General features: G+C 34.3%; 1 protein-coding gene across 4 annotated transcripts in view; it reads right to left on the reverse strand.

Moving 5' to 3' along the window:
- Positions 1–540: 540 nt before the first annotated feature.
- The window catches only part of DNAJB14 (DnaJ heat shock protein family (Hsp40) member B14), a 43,377-nt gene continuing 16,457 nt past the window's right edge, over positions 541–27,460 (reverse strand). For 2 of the 4 annotated variants that reach the window (XM_059922476.1, XM_059922475.1), the window contains exons 4-9: positions 21,199–21,344; positions 8,438–8,623; positions 6,793–6,887; positions 5,863–5,972; positions 4,843–5,015; positions 542–1,012 (exon numbers count right to left, since the gene is read on the reverse strand). In XM_059922476.1, the coding sequence (XP_059778459.1) occupies positions 888–1,012; positions 4,843–5,015; positions 5,863–5,972; positions 6,793–6,887; positions 8,438–8,623; positions 21,199–21,344 (835 nt within the window). In that variant the 3' untranslated portion in view covers positions 542–887. Of the gene's footprint in view, positions 1,013–4,842; positions 5,016–5,862; positions 5,973–6,792; positions 6,888–8,437; positions 8,624–21,198; positions 21,345–27,460 lie in introns of all 4 variants that reach the window. The other 2 variants (XM_059922478.1, XM_059922477.1) reach the window with 2 other exon arrangements.

Genomic DNA, 27,460 nt, shown 5'->3' on the forward strand with positions numbered 1-27,460 from the left:
GGTAAAACAGGTAGGTCCTGTTCTTCATAAATTTTAGCAGCCTTCAAAGATGTATACATATGAACATTTGGGGGCCTTTTAGTTACTGGAATTGCAAATGACATAACTGCAATTTACTGTTGAAGACCCTTTTTGGTTAATGTTTATATAGCCATTTCCTCATATTTTCTTTAAAATCTATCAGTATAGCATTTCATTTCTATGCATGGCTTAGCAATTCATAAAACTAAATAAATAGCAAACTTATACTTTACACCAGTTCATTTATCTCAATATATAATTTAGAATATAATGGTAATATTAAAAATATCAATTCCCTCTACGCTGATAATGCTACAAGATTTTACACAAAGTTAAACAACTTTTGTTTTTTCTTTTCTTTTTGATAAAGTTTCATTGTAACCTCCACACATTGGACATCTGACAAGGAAAATGCAATTTTGTCATAAAACATTTATTCTGTCACTTTAAACTAAAGTGTCTCATGGAGCTAAACACCAAAAGAATTTAAATAAAAAGGCAATAACCTGTATATACACAAAATGATCATTCCATAAATATTTATATGACAAGGGAAAAAAATTGAGAATCTAAAACCAGAAATTGCTACAGGTGCGATAATCCTTTCTCAAGACATTTTTAGTTAGGAATCATATAAGCTTTTAAAGTGAAAATAATTGCAGAAGCATAACTAAAATATTAATTTTAGTTTTCAGTTCTTTACTATTTAAAGGAGCCAGTAGGTCATAAACAGTCCAAGATTTCAGGGACCAACTATTCAGTTTAGTTTTCAACATCAAATCATCTTCTTTAGCTCTCATGATGAAACTAAACTTACTTACAGAAAAAATAGAGAGTACTCTAAAAGGTATAAATAAAATTCCAGTTCATCCTCCTTTATAAATACTGGTCAGCCGCTCCAATTCTTTACAGTTGTCCATGCTCAAGGCATCTGCCTTCCTTCGGAGTCGTTCATCATGGTATACTTTTGCTGCATACTGCATATCTGTTTCTGTTAACCAAAAAATATATATTGCTAAGTAAATAGTAATTTAGATCAACTAGTTGTTTAAACTCAAAGATGTTTCATAGAAGTCCTTCAATATATTTCTATTAACTGTTTGTTTGTTTGTTTTTAAAGAAATCCAAGTACTAGGCCTAAAAGCCATTTGGAATCCTACCATGTGAAACAAACACAGAGGGACTTCCTTGGTGGTGCAGTGGTTAAGAATCCGCCTGCCAATGCAGGGTTCACAGGTTCGAGCCCTGGTCCGGGAAGATCCCACGTGCCGCAGAGCAACTAAGCCTGTGCGCCACAACTACCAAGCCAGCGTGCCACAACTACTGAAGCCCTCGTGCTCTAGGGCCCACGTGCCGCAACTACTAAGCCCAAGTGCTGCAACTACTGAAGCCCACACGCCTGGAGCCGGTGCTCCGCAACAAGAAGAAGCCCGCGCACTGCAACAAAGAGTAAGCCCCGCTCTCCGCAACTAGAGAAAGCCCGCCCGCAGCAACGAAGACCCAACGCAGCCATAAATGAGTGAATGAATGAATAAATGAAAGAATGAATAAATAAATCACAGAGCTGCTCTAGAAAAGAAAATAAGGATGGTATCCTATCAACCCTTTCCCTCCTCCACTCCTGTTCCCAAAGGTTTAAAAACTGCTGCTCTAAAGCATTATCTTGACCTCTTATCCCAAACATACCATATGCTATTCAATACTGCTAGTGGTTGTTTTGCTGTAACCTTTTATTAAGGTTCCAGATTAATTAATTATGCCAAGATCTGAGTAGAAAAATTTGCAATCTTGTTCTGAGTTTGCTTGAATTAAAAACATATATAATAAACTTACTAAAGGAACACAAAAGATAAAAACAGCTTGCTATACAATCACAGCAGTGATATTCAGCAAATAAGTACTTCTGACGCTTCCTTCAATATGTGGATAGAAATAGTAAAGAAAAATAAAGGGACTAGAAATCAAACATTCTTCAGGGAACTATTCCTTGTTACTTTCCTGTTATTCTCAGCCATTTCACTGTTTATTAACACTTCTAAAGGGTGGGCTCACTTAGATAAAATGTAACTAAAAACAGTGACCAAATTAGAGGACATCAATCAGGACCACATTCAAAATAAACTCATAGATAAGAGTGTATTCTATTTGTAAAGACTTTCAGAAATGATCAATCAGGTTAGGATTTAACAAATCAATTAAAATCACTCCCCTCCTTTTATTTACAAATGAGGCACTTGTAAAATCCATTTGCAGATGATTCTTTCCAAGTGTGGTAGATAAAGCAAAGTTCACAGGGCTAGTAAATGGCAGAATCTAGATTTCAATCCAAATCTCTAACTCCTAGCCTAATATTCTTTCCATTACCTCAAATTACTGCTTGTATTTTATAAAACACCTATTTTACCAATCTAGACATTAGAGAGTGTTAGAAGTGACTCCAAAACAGAAAAATCCTGGCAAAAGTGTATTCAAGCCCCTAACCTATAGATGTGCTGAATTTGTTGAATTTTATATTGAAAATTTCAAACATACACAAGTTGAGTACCACAATAAACACTCTAAAACCCTTTACCTTGATTGACCAATTCTTCACATTTTGTGAACCTACTGATATTGATCTTGTCAGATTGTTAAAAGATTAAATTATGCCAGAAAAACTACTTGGCTTATGCTAGGGATGGAGTAAAAATAAATAAATAAATAAATAATAATATAGAACACTTATGGATACAAGGCATTACGCTAGGTGTTACCATATATTATCTGTTATGGTCCATATTTTAATGATAAGATAACTAAGATTTAGAGAGGTTAAGTAAGTAGGTAATGCGTTGGTGAAGCCAGGATCTTGCAAGGCAGTCCCAGAGCCGGCACTTTAAACATAACATTACACTCATTCATAAACATGAATACCTTTCCTTCTTTCTTTCTATTTATGCAGTCAATTCCCAATTTTTATTTAAGGTAATAGAATGTAAGTATGCATAACCCCAAAATCACCCGTATTTGGCTGGGGACTAGGACTTGTATTTGAAAATGAGATATCTAATGTGCTCGTCATTCTTTTAGCACAAAATAAGCAGGTCTTTCATACATTCATTCATATGAATTCATTAATCATTCATCCAACTGTTCATATATCCATCAAAAATTTATTCTGCCTATGTTGTACCAACAACTGTGCAAGGTGCTACAGATCAAAAAATTAGGTGAAATAAAATTAAATAAGTAAAATTTGGGAAATACTTCCCTTAAGACCTTTGGCTAATGCACGGTTTCTCAACCTCAGCAATACTGGCATTTGGGGCCAGATAATTCTTGGTGTGGAGGTTGCCCTGTGCGTCCTAGAATGTTAGGCAGCGTCCCTGGCCTTAACCCATCAGATGCCAGTAGCAATCCCTTCCACCCCAACTCCGTGTTGACGCACACAGTTTCCAGACATTACCAAATGTCCCCTGGGAGGCAGGGGCAAATCATTCCTAGCTGAAAAACCACTGGTCTTATGTAACCTTCTTCACTTTGAGAACATACTGATTCACAGACTCAGAGACTTTTTAGAAACTAAGGAGGTTTCTCCTCTAACTTTCAGTATATAGATGAAGAAACCAATGCCAGAGATAAGAACTCTCTTAGAAGTATACAATGGTTATGTTTTATCAAATTTTCCCTGGTGGATAAGAGATGATAATTGCTCCCATTTTCTGAGTATTTACTACATGTGAAACACTTCAACTATTGCCTGATTTAATTTTCACAACAAACCCATAAAGTTAGGTATTAGAGAGAAGACTGTGAGGCACAGTGCCTAGATTATGAAAGCAAATTGGTTTTGAATCACAGATCACCTCAATGACCTTGGGCAAGTTACTAATTAGTCTCTCTATGCCTCAGTTTCCTCATATGTAAAGTGGGTATAATCGCCTCACAGTGTCATTGTGGAGCTTAAATGAGTTAATATATATAAAGGGCCTGGGAGAATGACTGAAAAAATAGGCGTTATATAAATTATAGTTACTTCCTGTTCCCACTCACCATCATCATCATCATCCATTTTATACACGAGGAAATAAATTCATAGAGGTTAGAATATTCGGCCTTAATCACTCAGGTAAAAATTTCAGACCTAGGATTCAACTTTAGTCTGTTTAATTCCAATGTCTACACTATATGGTCTATATTATTATTCAGAACAGTAAGAAAAACAAAAAACTATAATGACAGTTCACATGGAGCATCTCAGCAGATTCTTATGGTCAATAGTCAATCTTTTTATAGCTATAACTGCTTAAATTAAGGAAGTTGAGGCTGGAAGAGGCTAAACAAATTAAGTGTTCACAAGAACTTCTCTACCTACAAAATAAGTAAAGGAAAGTGGAATGTCAACAAAACTCATTGTACATTAAGTGTTACCTGTTGAAGCTAAATTAATGAAGAGTTTCAAATTTAATTCTGAAACAGGATACATATTAAAACTGATGACATAGTTTATACCAGGGTTTTTTTCTTTCTTAGTGGTGCATAAAATAATGTTGCATGTTACAACTGACAACATCTTAAATACAATGAAATTTGATATTATCTACTTATTCCATCAAATATTTATTAAGAACAATAACACAAATACCATTTATTAAGTCCTTGCCATGTGCCAAATATTGTTATAAGACCACATGTACATTAAAACATATTGTCTCATTTAAGTACTGGGCTCCGAGTATGTGCCAGGCAATTCTAGAACATTCCTTGAGTAGGGAAATCTACAGTAATCAATTCCAAAGACTCTGAATAAGTTTTTAAATGTTAAATACTTGATAAACTTACTTTGTTGTCTTTCTTTCCAGCAATTATTTCGAATATTAGTCACATAATCTTCTTCCACACTCTTTTCTACCTTTTGCAATAACATTCCTTTATATTCATTTTTAAAGTCTTTGTTGACATAATAAACGACACCCAAGTTTTCTGTCTGCATTTTAATCGTTTGCCCTGATCCACTGTAAAAGAAATGCTTGATCATTATTTTTTTAATTAAAATTGTACATTCTGATCTGCTTCTACAAATCAAGCTAATAAAAATAATTAAAAAGTCAATATTGGTAATCAAGTATTTAATATTATCTCAAATTACCTAAAACCACCATTCATGTCATTAAAAAGTAATCATATTTTAATACATTATGTTCCTATAAGTTCTCTCAACTTATAGTTAATAAAAATCTTATTTGGAAGAAACAAATTACTTCTTATTTTTAGACCAGTCTGTTTTTAATACTATATAATCACTAGCAATATGATTTTACAAAGTTTCCATTATATTCATTGTATTACACTAAAGTTTTTTGGAAGGTATGCTGCATTAAATTTGCTATATGTCCTGATCGCTTATATATAAAGTATATTGTGGAAAAATACCTCACATAACAAAAAAGTAATATTTGCTTTTATTTAATCAATATTTTATAAACAGAAGAGTGAAGTCATACCCTAACGACACAAATCCTATGTGAGATCAATCACAACTCTATTTTTGTCTTTAAAGTATTTTTGTCTTCTGAAGTTTTTTGTCTTTGATGTCAACACATTACCTATTACATTAAATTGCCATCAAGTTCGAACGTAACACTTCTGTCTTTATCCACAAGAGAACAGAAATGTAAACTAACATAATACAAACTTATTGCTTAAGTAAACTACCTTTAAAATTAGACATTTTAAAATCAGGTACACATGTAGTAATAGAATATTTGGCACTTAAAAGTTTAAAAGAGCACAAGGCCCTTTAAAGTTAGTTAGGTAAGAAACAACAGTTCTTTTTTTGTAAAACTTCACTGAGCTACTTACGATCTGGGATATAAGGAATAAGGAGGATTAGAGACCATCAATTGGCTTAATAATGACACGAGGATCAATACAATAATGGGCATCAGCTGGATAAACACAGAAAAACCTCCCTACAAAAAAATCATCAAAGAATAACAAATTGTAATATAACTTTAGTTGTCAATAATCCAACAATTGTCAAACACTTTTAGAGGAAGAAAGGACATTTGAGATCATCGGTTCAGTGCTTCCAAATCTGCCTGATCATACCAGCTTCCTGGGGTGATTCTTAAAAATACAACTTTTTAGGTGCTTCACCTAGAGATCCTGATCCTGATTTGGAAAACACTGGTATAACCTGATCTCATTTTACAGATGACGAAGTTCTCTGTCTCCCTCTTTATCTTCATACACAGAGACTCTATCAATATGCAGCAGGTTGCAAAACTATTTTTACCATGGATTTGAGGGTGGAACATGGACACTGATGACAGTGGTACGGCTGGGGACCAGGCATTTTAATTTCTGGTCCAGTGCTCTTTCCATTTATATTTCTCCTTCACGTAATTTAACTGCTATATGCAATTAGGTATAACTGCATTAGGATAAGGAAAGTGACTTCTAATTTAATTTTTTCAGTATTAATTCTAAATTCTTTAGAACCAACAATAAGAATTTACGTTCAGAACATGCACACTGCAAGTTTACCTTCATTAGAATCATAGAATATCAAATGTGAAGGTGTCATATTGACCAACCACCTGTCACCTTGACTTCTACCCCTGCTCCCCCAGTATCCCTAAGGGATTCTCTAGTCTCCATTGAACACCTCTGGTAAAAGAAAACTCATTACTTCATTCTAAACCAACTTGCCCTATTTTCAGACAACTCTATGCTTTTCCTGAGCTGAAATTTGCCATTTTCTGATTTCTAATCATATCATAAACATACATCTCCTCTTTCTTCTTCTCTTTCATGTCCACTATGTTGATGCTGATGTTGATTGCTATAGCCAGCTCGTCCATTTGAAAATGAATGTACACTACCTAGAAAATTAAAAGCAAGGTTAAATTAGGGAGAACAATTATCATCAGAAAAATCATATTTTCCTTTATATTTTTATTTATTTATTTTTAATTACTAAAACAATTCATGTTTGAGTAATGAATGCTTACTGCCCTCTCCTCTTGTGAGTGAAGGGTGGACAAAACCAGGAATGATTCTTCTTTGCTTCCCTTAAAGTAAAGGAGAAGCTCTTTCTTGATGAAAACTTGAATGAGAGTTCCTCCCTAATACTGCATACAGGGAGGACTTTTGCTGTGGTTGGTTGATTTTACAAACCTTGGATCATTAATCTGAAACTCTGCTTTCTGCATTTATCAATGAATCACAAGTACTTCTAGAAATCAAAAGCTCGTGCTCTAATTCATTTTTTAAAAACAGCTGTATAATATACTATGGTACAGGTGGACCACAATTTTCAAACATTTTCTTGTTGATGGACATTCAAGTTGTTTTCAAAAAAGGTGACCAACCAGAAATGGCTATCACTGATAAAGTAAACTATGTTATAACAAGCAAAAGAACTGCAAATCAACTATCAGAAAAATTCACTATTGTCTGAAAGATTTCTAATTGTTCCCAGCATATTTTTAGTCAAAATTATTAGTCTGAATAATTTTTTTGTGAGAGGTAATTATGTATCCTAGTATGTCAAAATGCAGGTTATATTTTCAGTCATTAATTTGTATTTACACATCCTCTTTCTTTCAAGGATGCTTTACAAAATGCCTTATCAATGATCACAATCTTTCTCAATAATATTCAGACAGGACTACCAGGCCAAAGTATATTGCTACATTCATAAAGACTATCCTAATTTTGAATGGGATGTTTAACTTAGCACCTTTCGTTACTGCTGTAAACAAGACTGGAGCTATAATTTTAAACACCTTAGAGGAGTTACTCTTAAAGAAAATTAATTTCCACACAAGCAACTTACAGTAAATGTAAGTAAAACACAGTACTACTTATGCTGGTACTAAAAATCTATTCATTTAGTAGTACTTCTACAGTATTTTACTTTGATAGCCTAGTTCAAGAAATTATTTCTATCTTAATGTAATTTTTTAAAACCCACTTACTTTATATGTAACCCATGATTCAGACATTTCAATGGACAGTACCTCCACATACATCCATATTAACAATCTACAATATTATTAATGAAATCTACAAAGATCTTCAAAGAACCAATGTCAAATAGTCCTTCAAGGTACAGGTTACTTCCTATAATTGTATTGGCACTTAACTAATGCATTGCCACTAGATCTCCTACTTACAGATCCTTTCTTCAGCTCTATGTAAAATACACAACATCTTTTTAAAAATAAAGTACGTTCTAGGAAAAAGACAGACTTACAATAAAGGTAATAAGTCTAACAATTTTCTTCTATCTTCATGAAAAACCATCACAGGATCATAATACTATAAGAAAATGTCAGGGAGAAGGTACATAAATCTCTAAATAGCCTAACTGGAGGTGATGATCTCTAGCTTCATAAAGTACAAATATTTATAACTAACATTAAAATACCTGAAGGAAATCCACCACCAAAGAATATATTAAACAAGTCTTCTGGAGTTATATCAGCTTCACAACCTCTATGGAAATTAAATCTACCATTGTTCTGCTGATTACATGCTTGTTCTTCATTGCCTGTGAGGTCATACTGCTTTCGTTTTTCTGGATTGCTTAAAACCGCATAAGCGTTTCCAATCTCTGAAAAAGTAATGAGCAAAAGTTGATAAGCAAAGTTTTTTTCTTTTAACTTTTTAGGTTTATTTATTTATTTATTTATTTATTCTTGGCTGTGTTGGGTCTTCGTTTCTGTGCGAGGGCTTTCTCTAGTTGCGGCAAGCGGGGGCCACTCTTCATCGCGGTGCGCAGGCCTCTCATTATCGCGGCCTCTCTTGTTGCGGACCACAGGCTCCAGATGCGCAGGCTCAGTAATTGTGGCTCACGGGCCTAGTTGCTCGGCGGCATGTGGGATCTTCCCAGACCAGGGCTCGAACCCGTGTCCCCTGCATTGGCAGGCGGATTCTCAACCGCTGCGCCACCAGGGAAGCCCCGATAAGCAACATTTTTATATTATAAAAGACTGCCCCATATAAAGGCTACTTGTCAAACAACAACAAAAAATGACTTGAGGTTAATCAAAAAAATAAGACAGTAACAATTTCTTTTAAAGGTATTATACATTGCTTACAATTACACATATTACCTCCCAATACAATTTTTTATATTAATCAGGCAAGTCTCCCTACTGCCTGGAACATAAAGGAATGCTCATCTTGCTTTCTTACCACTGTGCTCCCCTAACTTCCTGCTTCTTTTCTTGAGTATCCCAATCTAGTCATTCATTACTGCCCTTCAAACCAATAACAATAGCAGTAGCCACCAACTACCAGGCTCTGAACCCAATATCTTATTACTTTATTCATTAGTGTCTCAACTTTACAGATGAGCCCCCTGAGGTTCAAAAAGGTTAGGAGACTTGTTCAAGATCAAATTTATTTTAGGACAGTAAGTAAACTCTATGCAACCTACACCATAAACCTTTTTTCGCACACTCCAGCCCAGAGTAAGCTATTCTTCATTTATTCCTGAACAATTTATTTCTCTTAAACTGTCAACTCCATGAGGGTAGGGACTGTATCTAAGTTTTCACTGCAATATCCCCACGGTAGAGCATAGAGACTGAATTTGTTTTTGAATGAATCCATATATCCATATCTCTAGTCCTCCTATCTCACTTTGCTACTTTCATGATATTCATAAAGAATTCTATTGCCTACCTCATACTCTCATGCCCAAAAGATCACATTAATTACCAAAATGTCTTCTCGAGGTGATTTACAAAAGCTGTAACGCTTTAATCTAAATGCAAGAATCACCCTATTCACATTCTGAAACATCTAATAATTAATCATTTTATAAGAACAGCTTACTTCTTAAATTGGATCATAAGCCTCTTGCATATGGGATTATTTTAAAAATACTTTTGAGCTCCCATGTGGTGGCTGCCATAGGCACTGTGCAAGCAAATACGTGCTCATTAGGCAGTTGTTTCCAGAGGACTACATATCGCACTGAAATTAATCATATACAGATACTCTGGACCCTTTCTTCCGAATCAGAGATAGCTTTCAGGTGGTCTGTGAACCCTATGGTATGGTAGTTGTTCCCGGAGGACTACACATCACACTGAAATTAATCATATACAGATACCCTGGACCCTTTCTTCCTAATCAGAGATAGCTTTCAGGTAGCCTGTGAACCCTATGGTATGGTAGTTGTTTTTGGATGACTACATATCACACTGAAATAATTATATACAGATTCTCTGGACCCTTTCTTCTGAATCAGAGATAGCTTTCAGGTGGCCTGTGAACCCTATGATATGGTAGTTGTTTTTGGATGACTACATATCACACTGAAATTAATCATATACAGATACTCTGGACCCTTTCTTCCGAATCAGAGATAGCTTTCAGGTGGCCTGTGAACCCTATGGTATGGTAGTTGTTTTGGATGACTACATATCACACTGAAATAATTATATACAGATTCTCTGGACCCTTTCTTCTGAATCAGGGATAGCTTTCAGGTGGTCTGTGACCCCTATGGTATGAAAAATTAGGTGGATGGTCCACTTATCTGAGGAGATGGTCCAAAACTTTCTTCAGATTTTCAAATAGATCTGTGACTCAGAAATAGAGCAATCATCTATAATGTTGCTCCAAGGGAGAAGCATAATCAGAGATCCCAGCAATGTACTTACAAACACCATCAAGGTATTAACACATACCTTAAAAAGGAGTATAACCTTAAAAAGAAGTATATCTTTCAATATCTGCCAAAGTTGTACTTCCAGTAATAATATCAGTTTTAGGATTTAACCTCTATGCACTAAAAGGACTATTTCGGGTTCATAATGCTATTACTTTTTATACTAATAATATATTGGCAACCCAATTCTATCTTTAAGGCTTTGCTTTTTAAAAAAGTGATTTCCAAACATTATGATATTTTAGAAAATATTTGTGAAAGATTGTCATAATTCATAATTCTATATGTAAGACAATTTATTCTATCTACTATGACTAATTTTCTATTCACTTACTTTGTGCTATACCTATAATCAAGATTTTTTTTTCAGGTCCTTATTATCTTACGAATTAAAACCAAAATTTATTTTGGTATTCAAAAGCCTCACAAAATACATTTCCATCTCAGTGTTATTTACTTCACCAAGAGATACCTTCTGCTTTATTCATTTTTCCTTAATCACACCTTTTATTTTGAGGTTAACTTTAGATTCACATGAAGTTGTAAAAAATATTACAGAGAGATCCCTTCTATATGTTACCTAATTTCCCCAATGGTAATATCTTATAAAGTTATAGCACAGTATCACAGATAGGATACTGACATTGATACAATCAGGATACAGAACATTTCCATTACCGTCTCAGGTTGCCCTTTTATAACCACACCCACTTCCTTCCCCTCCATCCCCTCTTTAAATCCCCACAAACACTAACCACTCTATTCTCTATTTCTAAAATCTTGGCATTTCAAGAATGTTATATCAATGGAATAATACAGTATATAAATAGAATGACACCTCCCAGATTGGCTTTTTTCAATCAGCATAATTCTTTGGGGATGGATCCAAGCTGTTATGTAAGCCATTCATTCCTTTTTTGTTTTCCATGGTATGGATGTTTGTTTCACTAATCACCCAGTGAACAACATCTGGGCTGTTTCTAGTTTTTGGATATTACAAATAAAACTGCCATGTAGGGACTTCCCTGGTGGCGCAGTGGTTAGGAATCCGCCTGTCAATGCAGGGGACATGGGTTTGAGCCCTGGTCCGGGAAGATCCCACATGCCGCGGAGCAACTAAGCCCGTGCGCCACAGCTACTGAGCCTGCGCTCTAGAGCCCATGAGCCACAACTATTGAGCCCATGTGCTGCAACTACTGAAGCCCACACGCCTAGAGCCCATGCTCCGCAACAAAAGAAGCCACCGCAATGAAGAGTAGCCCCCGCTCGCCACAACTAGAGAATGCCTGCACACAACAACGAGGACCCAACACAGCCAAATATAAATAAGTAAAATTTTTAAAAAATGCTATGTACATTCATGTACATTCATGTACGTGTAAACATAAATTTTTATTTCTGGGATAAATTCCCAGAAATGCAATTGCTGAGCTATCTATTAGTTGAATACTTAGTTTTGTGAGAAACTGCTAAACTGTTTTACAGAGTGACTGTGTCATTTCATATCCCATCAGCAACGTATAAGTGATCCAGTTACTCTGAATCCATACCAGTATTTGGTGTGCTTACTATTTTTTACTTTAACCATTCTGATAGGTGTGTAGTGATATCTCATTTTGGTTTTACTTTGCATTATCCCTAATGGCTAATGAATGATGTTAAAAAACCTTTTCACATGCTTATTTGCCATGTGTATATAATCTTTTGTGGGATGTCTCTTCATGTCTCTTAACCAATTTCTAATTGGGTTGTCTGCTTTTTAAATTTTGGGTTTGGGGGGTTCTTTATATATCCTAGACACTAGTCCTTTGTCAGATATGTGCTTGGCAAATATTTTCTCCTATCTTGTTGCTTGTCTTTTCCGCTACTTCATAGCATCTTTGCGGAGCAAACAAAAAATTTTTTGATGAAGTCCAACTTATCCACTTCTTGTTTTATAAACTGTCTAGTGTTAAGTCTAAGAAGTCACTGCATAGCCTAAGATTCTAAAGATTTGCTTCCATGATTTTTTGCTAAAAGTTAAAGTGTTGTTTTATATTTATATTCAAGATTCATGTCGAATTCATTCTTACATAAAGCATGAGATTTAGGTCAAGGTTAAATTTTGTTGTTATTGTTTTACCTATGAATGTCCGATTGCTCCAAAACCATTTGCTGAAAAGGTTATCTCTTCTCCACTGAATTATTTTGCACCTTTATCATATTGTATGGCTTCCCTGTCTTGTTCCACTGATCTATATGTCTATCCCTCTACCAATATTACACTGTTTTGCTAACTGTAGCTATAAAGTAAGTCCTAAAATCAGGTACACTAATTACTCCTACTCCTTTCCTTTAATGAATCATTTTTATTTATTCAGGTTCTTTGTATTTCCATATGAGTTTTAGAATAAACTTGCTCTTATCTACAAAGAAGTCTTGTTAGGATTTTGACAGGAACTGTATTACATGTGTATATCAACTTGGGAAGTCTTGACATCTTTACTACCATGTCCTTCAATCCATGAACATGATATATCGTTCCATTTATTTAGATCCTCTGATTTCTTTCATTAGTATTGTATAGCTTTCAGCATACAAATCTCATACAAGTTTTGTTAAATTTACAGCTAAGTATTTCTTGTGTGTGTGTGATTGTAAACAGTAATGTATTTTTAATTTCAGTGTCTACATGTTCACTACTAGTATATAGAAATATGCTAAATAGAAATTGATTTTTGTATGTTTATCTTGTACCCTGAAATCTTGCAGGATTCACTTACTAGTTCTAGGATTTTTTTTTTTTTTTGGTACATTCCGTGGGGATTTTATACATGATCATGTTATTTGCAAATAGGTACAGTTTGATCTCTTCCTTTCCAGTCTGTGTGCCTTTTATTTCCTTCTCTCACCTTAATGCACTGACTAGAATTTCCAACACTATTTTGAGTAAGAGTGGTGAAAGGGGACATTCTTGCTTGTTCCCAGTCTTAGGGGGAAAGCATTAAGTCTTTCACCGTTAAGTATACTGTTAACTGTAGGTTTTCTATAGTTGCTCTTTTATCAATTTGAGGCAGTTTCCTTTGGAATTACTATTTTTTTCTATCAGTGTTTTATTTCCTGTCAGTTTTACCATGAATGAGTGGAGAAATTTTTCAAATGCTTTTACTGCATTGACTGATAAAATAAGATTTTTCTTCTTCAGCCTATTAACATAGTGGATCACACTGACTGATATTCAAATAGTGAACCAGCTTTGCATCCCTGGAATAAACTCTACTTGGTCAGGATGTATAATTCTTTTAAAAGATTGTTGAATTCTGATATTTTATTAAGGATATTTGGGTTTATTCCATGAAGGATATTAGTCTGTAGTTTTATTTTTTTTGTAGTGTCTTTGACTGGTTTTGATAGCAGGGTAATAATTATTTTGTGAAATGGATTGGGAAATATTTCCTTCTCTTCTATTTTCAGGAAGAGACTGTAGAATTGGTTTTAACTCTTCTTGAAAAGTTTCATAGAATTCTCCAATAAAGACATCTGAGCCTGGAGATTTCCTTTTCGGAGTTTCCTAATTACAAGTTTACTTAACAGTTATAGGGCTGTTCATATTACCTACTTCAAAGTGAGTGAGTTCTGATCATTTTCAATTTTCAAAAAATTGGTTGTAAATTTATGTGTGTGGAGCTGTTCATAGTATTCTCTTACCCTTTTGATGTTTGCAGGGTTTGTATCCTTGTTTCTGATACTATTTTTGATAATAGTAAATTGTCTTCTTTTTTCCCTTTGTCAGTCTGTCAATTTTATTGATCTTTTCAAACAACTAGTTCTTTTGTTTCACTGATCTTCACTATTGTTTTTCTGTTTTCAATTTTACTGATTTCCACTCTCACCTTTATTTCCTTCCTTCTTCTTGCTTTAGGTTTACTTTGCTCTTCTTTTTCTAGTTTCATGAGGAGAAGCCTAGATGACTAAGGCTGTTCCTCTCTTCTAATACGTGCACTAAGTGTTATGTTTCCTCTTAGTGTTGCTTTAGCTGGTTCCCTCGAATTTTTGATATGTTGAATTTTTATTCAGTTTAATGTATTTTTAAAAAATTCTCTTTGAGAGTTCTTTGACCTATAGATTATTTGGAAGTGTGTTGTTCAGTTTCCAAGTGATTGAACATTTTCCAATTATCTTTCTGTTATTGACTCTATTTTGATTTCATTGTGGTCAAAGAACACACTCCGTATGATTTCAGTTTTTTAACTTGGTAGAAATTTATTTTATGATCCAGGACATGGTCTAACTTGGAGTATGTTCTGAGCACTTGAAAATATTTTATAGTCTGCTGTTGGGTGGAGTGTTCTATAAATGTTGATTAAATCTTCTTGGGTAATAGTGGTGTTTAATTCTTTTATATTCTTGCTGATTTTCTGTCTTTTTGTTCTATCAAGTGTTGAGAGAGAGGTGCTAACGTTTCCAACTATAATTGTGAACTTACCTATTTCTCTTTCCAGTTGTATTAGTTTTTGATTTACATATTTTGCATCTGTTTTTTGGTGCATACACATTTATATTGTTATATCCCCTTGAAGGATTGTCTCTTTATCATAACATAATATCTCTCTCTGGTAATTTTTTTAGTCTAAATTCTACTTTTTCTAGTATTAATACAGCTATTCCACTTTCTTTTGATTAATGTTTACATGATATACCATTTTTCATTTCTTTACTTTCAGCCTGTCTATATTGTTATAAATGCAGTGAGTTTCTTATAGGTAACATATAGTCGAGTTATATATTTTTAATTCACTCGGCCAATCTGTCTTTTAATTGATATATTCAGATCATTTACATTTATATGTAACTACTGATTAGTTAGAGCGTATGTCTACCATTTTATTTTTTGTTTTCTGTTGTTTTCTTTTTCCTGACTTCCTGGGAGTTATGTGAACATGTTTTTTAGAATTCCATTTTGATTTATCTAGTGTTTTCTGACTCTATCTCTTTGTACAGTTTTTCAGTGGTTGTTCTAGATATTATATTATGTATACATAACTTACAACAGCCCACTGCTATCATCACTTTTCTAGTTCAAGTGTACTGTGAAATCCTTACTTCTACTTCTCTTTACTTTCCTTTGTTCTTCCCCATTTATAATGTAACTGCCTTACGTATTTTCTCTACACACATTGAGAACCACATCAGATAATATTAAAATTTTTGCTTCAAATGTCAAACATAATTTAGAAGTTCAAGAGAAGCAAAATATATTGCATTTACCCATATTTTTGCTTATGCTGTCCTTTCTTCCTTCTTGATATTTCAGATTCCTTTTTTTATTATTTTCTTTTGTTTAGAAAATTTCCTTTAGCTATTCTTTTAGGGTATGTCTGCTAATGACAAATTCTATTACTTTTCCTTCATCTGAAAATATCTTGATTTCCCCTTCATTCCTGAAAGATATTTTTGCTGGGTATAGAATTCTGGGTTGATAGTTTCTTTTCTTTCAGTATTGAAAAATGTGCCACTTCTTCCCAGCCTGCATGATTTCGGATGTGAAATTCACTGTCATGTGAATTGCTTTTCCCCTATAGGTAAGGTGTCACTTCTCTTTTGCTGCTTTCAAGGTTTTTTCTTTATCTTCAGTTTTCAGAAGTTTGACTATGATGTGTCTTCGTGTGGATATCACTGGGCTTATCTCTTTGGAGTTCACTCAACTTCTTAAATTATGGAAGTTTATATCTTTTGTCAAGTATCTGAAGTTTTCAACCTTTATTTTTTTTAGTACTTTTTCAGCTATGCCCTCTTTCTCCTCTTCTTCTAGGAAACATATAAGAATGTTAAATCTTTTGTTATAGTCTCACTTGTATGTGAGGTTATGTTCCTTTTTTCTCTTTCAGTCTATTTTCTCCACTGTTCAGATTGAATAATGTCCATTTTTCTATTTTCCAGTTCACTGATTTTTTTTTCCTCTGTTATTCTGCTGTTTATGTTATTCATTGCTAGTTTCATTTTGGTTTTGTACTTTTAATTTATAGAATTTCTATTTGATTCTTTACACCTTGTGTTTATTTGCTCAGACTTTCTATTTCTTTGCTGAGACTTTTATTCTAAATGTTTCAAGCATATTTTTAATTGCTCATTGAAGCATTTTTATGATGGATGCTTTAAAGTCTTTGTTAGGCAATTCTAACCCTTCTGTCATCTTCATGTGCATTTCTATTGATTGACTTTTTAAATATGATCTGAAGTGTTCCTAATGTTTAGTATGGTAAGTGATTTTCAATTGATTTGTGATCATTTGAGTTATTGTCTTATAAGGCTCTGGACCTTATCTAAAGCTTCTGTTTTAATTGTCCTGTTTGGTACAGGAAGTGAGGATACCACCTTGTTACTCCAAGGTGGGAGTAGAAGTTGAGCTTTCCCCCTTGGCCTCTGATGGCGTCTGAAAGAAGGACCTTATCTAAAGCTTCTGTTTTAATTGTCCTGTTTGGTACAGGAAGTGAGGATACCACCTTGTTACTCCAAGGTGGGAGTAGAAGTTGAGCTTTCCCCCTTGGCCTCTGATGGCGTCTGAAAGAAGAGGCTCCTCATCACTGATGGGCAGGGATGGGATTTCCAGTCCCCAATCAAGCCTCCACTGATATCTCTTTGGCTGGAAAGAGGAGGGGTGCCTCATTATTGCTCCCCAGGTGGCTTTAATGACACCACAATGATATGGCTTTGCTTACCTCTGGATGGCAGTGAAAGTCCAGGCCACTTATAACACTACCCCGGGTGATGGGGGAGAGGAAGGGATACCTTGTTACTGCCGGTAGCAGTGGAAGTAACAGCTCCCTACTCAATCTTCTCTGTTACCACCCCAGTTGGGAGGGTAGGGCATCTCATTACAGCCTGGAAAGGGTGACAGTATAGGTTCTCAGCCTCTGCTGGTGTGGGTGTGGGTGGGGCCACAGTTTTTTCTGTGGTATTTGACTGCGGTAGAATGACTACTGCTTAAAAGTTTTCTGTCTTACTATGTCACCCCTTTCCGGGTTGTTTGGCTAGAGACAGCAGGCCTTTCTTGGGAATTGTTTGTCTGTGCTCATTGGTGTTTCTGGGTTATCTGCTTCTCCAGCACCCAGTCTAAGACATAAAAGGCAAAAGGAAACCCAAGCAACACACTGCCATGTTGTTCTTTGGGTCCCAAGGTCCTTAGCTGGTCTACCTTCTTCCCTCTATGTTTCAGTTTTCTTATGTTTGTTTTACTTTATAACTGATATCCAGTTGCACTTTAGTGTGAGGAACAGGGAAAAGTATAACTCTTCCATCTTCCTGAAAGTGGAAGTCATCACTGACTTTTAAATCACTTCCCTCATTCTCATATCCAAGTTTCTGCCATCTTCTCTCTTCATTAACCATAGAAATCATACACACCTTGAGTAAACTCTTAATTCTCACCTATTATATGGTGGCTTCTCCAATTACTCTGATTATGATTCTACTTTATCTTTCTGACTTTTCTTCAGACATCTTTATTCTATGTTTTGAATTTAATTACATTCAGTCTTCTGGGAGATCCTGGGTAAATCAGTTAATCTCTCTGAGCCTCAGTTTTCTTATTTGTGAAAGACTGACACTGGTTCCCATCTATTTCAGAAGATTGTTAATAAGCATTAAATTTTTAAAAATAGGAATGAAAAACTATAAGATGCTTGTCAAATGTTAGGTATTACTATTATTCCAAATGTTCTGTGTGAGTCTTGTCTCCTCTTCATAAATTACAAATTCTTTGAGTAAGAGGATATCTCATATTTTCTTACTGTATTTCTCTCAGAATTAGCCCATAGGGTAGAACTGATTTCTCTGTTCTTATAGATTCACTCTAGATGTTAAGAATATTGAACTACCAAACCTAACATAGGCAGTAGCATCTGATCCATTATTATTTATCAAGCAAACATATAAACAGCTAATCAATGCCCTTGTCATTATATTCACGTATATGTAAACAGGCACATGTACTATTCAAATAGTCTCTGAAATACTTGGGAGTCTTTGAAGGTCAAGGTAGACTGGGCATGTTTTGAAGATATCCACATCAGACAGAAGAAAAGGGATCCATTTGATTCAAATATTTTTTTAAGGTATGTTTATATATACTATGCAAGTCACTGTCTAGATTTAAATAAAATATTCCCTGCTTTGAGAAACTCACAAACATAACTAAAGAACAAAGAGCTACATGAAGTTAAGAGTTCATTTAGTCTACTCTCTTTGATAGTAATCTTTTATTTTTAAAGTTTTACAAAACACACAAATGAAAATATCTCTTCTATCTAATTTAATTCCTTAACCAATTATCTCCTCTTTTTCTATTCTTGAAAGATATAAAAAACAAGTGGTTTCCATCTTCTGTAAAAAGTATTTTGGCAATTACAGAGCAATAAATCTATACTTACCTCTCATATAAACAAAAAACTATAGTCTTTACTTAGAATGAACAGCTTGGTATCCCAAACACAGAAGTTTAGATCAAATGGTTAAAAATAAAATAAGACGATTCAGAAGGTAATGAAAAGGTCCTATGTGTTGAATGAATGAAACCTGCCATTTCTGTGTGCTGACACACTAGCAGTAATATCTTCTAATTAACTACCTTTGCTCACCAAGCATCTCTGGCTTACAATCTGGGTTTTCTTTTCTTTAGTTTTTTTAGCCATGCCACGTGGCACGTGGAATTCACAGACTAGGGATCGAACCCGTGCCCCCTGCAGTGGAAGCGTGGAGTCTTAACCACTGGACTGCCAGGGAAGTCCCAACAATCTTGGTTTTCTATGTAGTTTCCACTCAATGAAATATGGGCTCATCAACCACCACCCTATTATGATCTTCTTTGGAGTTAATAAATTGGCATTCTGATTTACAAATAACCCCCTATGTATTGAATAATGTGCGCCTTTCCTCTAGAGATGAATCACCGCCCAGCATGTTGATAAATATTAAGTTTCTAGTTTTGCAAAGTGTAGTATTAGACTCTGAAATGTACCACACCAAAGAACAATCACCTTTGTTAAACTCCTCTAAGTGTCTGTGTGGGGTGACATATATGTCGCTCACCTCTTCAAAACACAACACAGGCTGTAAAAATATTGGTAGGTCCACTTACTGTTATTCTAAGACCAATAATGCTAACATGACTTCAATACAGAAATGGGAGAAAGAAGCAGTTAAATGTCGTTAACATTAATGAAGAATTAATACTGAAATCATCTAACAGATCACAAACATGCAAATAACTCACTGCCAATGTGTTTAGACATCGTAAAAACACAAAAAATTTTAAATTAAACGATTTTAATTCAGAAAGTGAAAAAAAGGTTTTTAACTTTGGGGGGAAATATGTGCTAAAGTTAGTGTTTTGAGTAAAGCAGCTTTTCCTATGCTTTCAACACACCACTTTTAATTTAAGGAGACAGAGAAGGCTCTCACTGTCACAGAGGTATTTTACTTTGGGGGGGAATATGTGCTAAAGTTAGTGTTTTTGAGTAAAGCAGCTTTTCCTGTGCTTTCAACACGCCACTTTTAATCTAAGGAGACAGAGAAGGCTCTCACTGTCACAGAGATAGTCTACTTTCACCAGCACCACTTTGGCAGCTGCTTTTACTGGAAAATATTAATAATGCCCAAATGTATTTTGCTTGCCAACTTCTTTTAAGAAATAAAACTGTATTGCAAACAATTTTAACAGTATTTTTATGAATGACAATTGAGTCGTCTATCTTTTAGGAAAATTTAAAATGATTATCTCCTTCCTGTTATTCCAAGACCCCAGCATTTCACTGTAAACATCATACATTGGCTTTATGAATGTCAAATTCACAAGAACAAATAATCACAAATTTAAGCATTTTCCTATGAATCAGAAGTTAACTATTATGAATAAATTGTAATAAACATGAATTATAAAATCAGTTCTCTCACACTTATTTACTAAATTGGCAAAAAAACTGAAATAATAAGAAAGAAAATGAAGAAAATATTAGCCAAGAGAAAAGACACATTCTTGAAAAAAAAATCACAGTAGTTAGAACTACATATGAAAAATGCAAAAATTGGCCAGAGTTAACAGAAATAGAAGAATACTGGACAAATAGTGATTCCAAGTAATTTCCCAATTCTAGACAGTCTCTAATATCTCAAAAACTCATAAAAAAATATATTGCTTTTAGTTCTTTTAGAACCAGCTGGTAACATGCTAGAAGCTCATGCATAATCATCACACTACTTGTACGTAGTAAACTAGAAGGCGTGCATGGGTATCTAGAAAAGTTACTTAGAACTTTGCCAAAACTGACATGTCGCTTTTGTGAAGCCAAACAGCATTTGTTTGGCTCTTGGTATAACAAGTGAATAGTGAAGTTTTAAAGGATTTTGAGGAGGCTTGCTTATGCTGGCTTCTAAATGCACCAGTCTAAAGGCAGAATTTAATATTCTAAAACACTGTAAAGTGGATTCTGAAAAGGGCTTAGAAAATTGCTTTAAAAGGTTTACTTTACTTTTAAAAGCATCTGTTGCTCCAGGTGCATGGTTTTTGTCTGGATGAAACTTCAAAGCAAGCTTTCTATAAGCTTTTTTCAAGTCTTCATCACCAGCATCTTTGGTAACTCCAAGTACTTCATAGTAATTTTTACATTTGTTTATGCTGTGAACAAGAGAATGTGTTACATTGTAAGTAAACTTCAAGGAAGAGCTTCGAGTAATACCTCTATTTTTTTTATTTATTAGAATAGTATAAAGAACTGTCTGTGGACTGTTTTCTCGATATCAAGTTATAGTTTATCCGTTAAGGGTTATTGCTCCATTCTCTTTTTCAATCACAGACCATTTTCCCAACCTCTCCCAATCTAAGAATTGACCATAAGAATGTCCTTGGTGCAATTTATCACAACTACAGAGAAGTAAAGCAAAGCTCACAACAAATGTGGATGAAGCACAGAGCACACACTGCAACTAAAACGAGAGAGTAAGAACAATTTTATAGTACTCTTAAGTGCATAAATAAATTCCAAAACTCCTCGCAAGTATGTCACAGCTAAAGATTAATGTGCATTGCATTCCAAGAGTTTTATTGTTGCATAATGTAAACCTAACCAAGTATCAAAGCAACAGTTTAGTGCATGTAGACAATTACAGTACCCTATGGCTTCAATGTCAAGGCAAGTTAATTCAGCTAGGCAATGCTAAAGAGAATTCATTTGTGTCAGTCTCTATGAAAGATAAAATCTCATAATAAAATACATCATGGGACTCAAAAATATTTGTTACATCTGATTTTCATTATGATGAACATACTCTTAAAGATTACTTACATGTTTATAACCCTAAATATGCAACGTTTAAGCCCAGAATCTTTGAAGTATGTTAGGAAAAGAAATACTCTGAATGGAGCAGAGAATACTAATCCTTTTGTATGCTAACATTCTCCCATGACCTAAAAATTTTCCTTCACTAAAATACAGCTACATTTTAAATATTTTTTGTTGAGTACTATATAACTTTAAATGTGTTCCATGTATGAGCAGCTTGATGACAGAAGTAGTAAGAAGTAAAAGGATCTGAGGCACAACTGTTCCCTGACAGCTAAAGAACTGCAAAGGCTGACTTGAAATTTTCAGAGAAAAGAGACAAGATTGGTCTTATTTCGCTACTAAACCTATTAGCCATCACAGTGCTTGGTACATGATGGGTTCTCAGTAAATATTTATGGAATAAATGAACCTTAGCTCTCCTTTCATAATGAAAGCATTCATCATTTGTTATATGAACAAGGGGAAAAAAAGAACACACTGAAAAGATTATAGAATTTTTTAATAATCACAACAAAAATCTGTTAGGCAGTCTTCTTCAGAGAAATAAAAATTAAAATTAGATTTTTCTACTTTAGATACTTAATAAATATGAACACAAGTCAATTTTATTTCATAAACATGACATTTCCTTTATTTAGTCAATAATATTTATTGAGCACCAACTAAGTCCCAGGGCACTTGAGATCTATTAGAGAACAAAACAGAGAACGATCACTGCCTTTGTAGAGACTCATTCTCCTAGATATGTTAAGAAACTATGTGATAGAAAACAAGGGAAGAACGACATGTACAGAACACCTACTGTGTGTCAGGCACATATCCACAACCCCATATCCATGTTCCAACATCCATAAAGTTCTGAAAAATGGAAGTTATTCTATAACTAACTTGACTGCAAAAACCTGACTTGGAAACTTTCAGAGGCAAAATTTCAAAGGCAAAACTGAACTGATGTGAAGCTGCTATAGAGTCTTCATTTATCACATTCAAGTGTGATATTTGTACCTTTTGCTGCAGAAATGGCACTATTAGGTTAGGGCTGCTTACCAGACCCTGCTAAGACATTATGTAATCTATAACATATGCTCCTTAGTACTTTTCGAAAATATGAAGATCCCGAGTTCCAAACTACATCTGGTCCACAAAAATTTCACGTAAAGAATTGTAGAATCTTATTATGCTGATTATTTTACACAAATTATCTCATTTACTCCTCATTAGGTAGATATTATTCCTATTTAACCAATGAGGAAATCAAGGCTTCGAGTGGTTATGTAAATTGCCAAAAGTCATATAACCAAGTAACAGATGGAAACCAAAATTTATTTCTTCAACAAAAATTTACTGAATATCCACTTTCTGCTAGATGCTGTTTCAGACACTACAGTGGTAAATAAAGCAGTCAAAAAATCCCTCCTCACATTAAATTTAAAATTGGGAGAGAGACAAGCAATTAACAAATATAGAAGTAAAATACGAAGTACATCATATGACATCATATGGTGATATATATTTAGAGAAAAATGAAGTGGCAAAGGGAAATAGTGAATGGAAAGAGAGGCCTGCTATTTTAAATAGGGCGATTAGGAAAGGCCTCACAAGTGAAGATTCAATCCTCAGTTTGTCTGACTTGAAAATCCTGCTGTCTCAGAATCAGAATAAAGAAGAAAAGGAGCCCATTCAGACTCCAGACCAACCATCCACTTCCTTCTATTTGCTCTTCTAATCTGTTTAAACAGATTCTCTGTTGGTTTCGGTGCCCCAAACATGCCTTCTCTGCCTCTCTTCTTGTTTAGTTAGTTTCTACAACATCTTCAGACCTCAGCTGAGCTCTTCCTTTTCTCAAGAACTCAGATTCCTCAAGACTAAGTTTGGTGACCCTCTTATATTCTCCTAAAGCTCTCTGAACTTAGCCCTATCCCAGCAATTATCTTAAATGTACCACAGCTATCAGTTTACATGTTTGACTACTTTTCCAGACTATTAGGCCCCCTGAAGGCAGGGATTGTGTCTTGTTCACCATATGTGTTGAATGGATGGATGACTAGTACAATTTGAGGGCAGAAATGGTGAAGATCTAAAAGCCATTTTTGGACCAAAGATAATGTGCTGTAAGAAAAATATAGTTGGCACCAAAAAATCAATTTGGAATAGAAGACTGTGGGACAAGGACCAGAGCTAAAAATATGACAGACACTATCTGCACACAAAAGACAAAAGGCAGTGATAAACAAAACACTGAACAATCCTAAAGTCATTACTACTTGCTTTGAATGCATAAGATGTTTCCTTATGACCAGATTAATCCTATAAAATTATGTTGTTGATTATTTCCTGAGCACAAAAGTCTAGGCAATAGAAAAAGGCAGACTAGGAGAGGGCTGCTGGATAGTATAGGGAAATTAGTTTGGAATTCACAGTCCTCTAGAGATGGGTCATAAAGCTAAGTACTGTCACAAAGAGAAAAAAGGTAGGAAAAACAATTATTTTACTAACTCTTAGCCGTATCTAGCTCTACCATATCTTCCTTGCACTGAATTTTTCATCGTATATTAGAGAAGAAATTCTTTGAGAAGCTAGCAGAGAGGTATAAAGTCAACATCACCAGTGGACAAGCTGTAGACTACATATCTCAAGTAACGCTACAAATATACTCATTTACTTAATTTTTCACACCTAAATGAGAAATTACCATTCACAAATTAATTTTAATCTATATATTGTTCATATACTCCTTTTCACCAACTAACTGCATTTGTCACATTTTTTTATAGTTTGCTCCTTACTGAAAGATTCAAACCTTCTTCACCATCCTCACCAAAGACTAAAAAAAGAAGGAAGGAAGGAAGGAAGGAAGGGAGGGAGGGAGGGAGAGAGGGAGGAAAGAAAGAAAGAAGGAAAGAAAAGAAAGAAAGAAAGGAAGGAAGGAAGGAAGGAAGGAAGGAAGAAAGAAAAAAAAAAGAAAAGAAAAAAAAGAGGTAATCTATTACCTGCCCTGGAAGAAAATATCGTGCAAAAAGGCCAGAAAGATATGTCTGGGAGCTCAACAGCGGAGATGCATGCATGGCTCAACTTTTATGTCTTCCTTTATGTGTGAGAAAGCATTCTGGCCGTGGAAGGAGGGGTCTCTTTCTATTCTTTTTTTCATATATTATAGATGAGTTTTAAATAAACTTCAAATTTAATTTCTGTTTAGGAAAATAATTCCTTATTCTTGAGACAAAGGTTTATTTATTTTATAAATTTAGCAAAATGGTTTATTTTGTTTTCATTTAAAGAACTACAGCTAAATCCAATCCTAATGAAATCCCCATAATTCAAATAATTTTAACAGTTATACAGAAGTGTTCCTAATTGATAAATATAATGATGGCCAGTTAATGATTTCTCACTGATCTTGTAAATTTTTAAAATAAAAGATGGGCTTTTTTTCCATGAGATATTAAAAGTCTGTTTAAATTAGATCCAGGACACCTTTTGCTCTGTAATTTTTCAATATATTTCAACGCAAAGACAACAAATAGTGCTTAGTTTCACAGAATATGAGTTTTTACAAAGTTACACACTTTTTCTTCAGTCTTACTGTAAGCTAGCTCTTACTTATGCAATGGATGCAGTATTATTGCATGGCTTCTCCCATTGAGCCAAATTGTCACTGAGCAACTTGTTTGCATAATCGTGCTAACCAACAAGATAACATGGCTTTCTTCAGAAAAATCCCCTGTGTATAGGTAAAACAAAAACAAAAACATACAGCATGTAAGTGTTTGCTGGTGATCTGTTACCTCACTAAAGCGACACTTACAGAAGGCTAATATAACGAGTAAGTGTTACATGATTAGCTAAGCAACTCTTATACAGTATAAGGTACCAAGTGAAATACTTTGAATAACTTAGGGGTTCTATTAAAGAATGTTCTGGTCATATTTATCCCCAAAGGAAAAAAACTTCATTTATTTAATTTAAAAAAGGTATGCTGAAATTATTGATAAGAGAAACAATCTCTAATACAGGTATACTACTAAGCTAATACTTGTACTCCACAAAAATTCAGTCTCAAACTTGGCTGGGTCCACAGTGCTAGCCAGCAATCCTGCCATTCCATCTGCCTTTACCCTCTGCAAATATTCCATACCTTTACCACTCTTCTCAGGCTTTCAATCTCATCTCTTTTCTTCTAACTCTCAGAGGATAACTTCATCTCCAATTTCATAGAGAATACAGACCCAAAAGACAGGAAATCTCTCAACATTTTATTTCCATCTGTCCAATTCTGGCCATATACAAAGGGGATCTGCACCCACAATCATCTTTCATCTTTCACACAATTCACTCTATTTAGGTCTTTTACTGAGAACAAGTTCTCCCAGTAAAAAGTAATTTCTACAAGAAAATAAAATTTGTTTTTGGAGAGATGTGGTTTCCTGAAACACATTTCAGCACACTGTTTAATTAAAGGTTTTTCTTAAAGAAATTCAAAAGCAAGTCTCTCATTTATTCACTTATCTCACTTATTCAGCCACCTCTGGCACAATACTACAGTTATAAAAGTCGTTAGCAAGATTATTTATAATTCTCAAAGTACTTCACTACCATTCAGGCTAACCAAATACCCTTTACCATGATTAGGGAGTCTTTGTTTCTTATTGTGGTCACACAGATAAAATGTTACATTCAAGCTTTAGCATCTGAATATATATGAAGAAAAGCAAAATATAAATACATTGATACTTGATTTAAAAATAACTTCAATTCCAAATTATGGTGAGTAAAAAAGAATTAACTAAAAATAAGAATGGGGGAAAAAAGGGTGAAAAAAGAAAGAAAATAAGATTAAAAGAGAAACAGATAAGAAAGGGCAAAAGAGAAAGAAAACTAGCTTTACCTACTTTTCACTTAAGCTAGTTCACTGTACTATTCACTCTCTATGTTGAATTATCCGATTAATCACTGTTCAGAGTCCTTCATCCTTATACTTTAGTTTCCCTAGACAGCAATTTCAGTACAACATCAATACAGTTTCCTTAAGCTATAGCAGGAAACCATAACAGTATTTTCTCCAGTGTTTCATACTCAGAAGTTCATTTACTTTCCAGAAAATCTTTTCTTAATTATAAAATTAATAAAGTCAATCTCCAAAACCCAGTTCATAATTTTCCAATTCTACCTAATTCTTCTGCTTTAAGTAGACGTGTATCATGAAGTAAAACTAAAACACTGAGACAGAATGATCAGAGTATTAAATATTAAAAGGAGAGGACGTTATAGTGTGTGCATATATATAAAGATAGCCTTAAAGAAAGAATATAAATAGAAAAAAAACCCTATCCTTCATTAATATAAGTAGGAAATTGAAAATGCTGTTGCAATTGCCCTCAATTTTCTTCTCATATGAAATTCTCCTGCTTTTATATATATATATATATATATATATATATATATATGTGAC

Source organism: Balaenoptera ricei, chromosome 5 (assembly GCF_028023285.1).
Source record: "Balaenoptera ricei isolate mBalRic1 chromosome 5, mBalRic1.hap2, whole genome shotgun sequence".
Taxonomy (NCBI): Eukaryota; Metazoa; Chordata; class Mammalia; order Artiodactyla; family Balaenopteridae; genus Balaenoptera; species Balaenoptera ricei.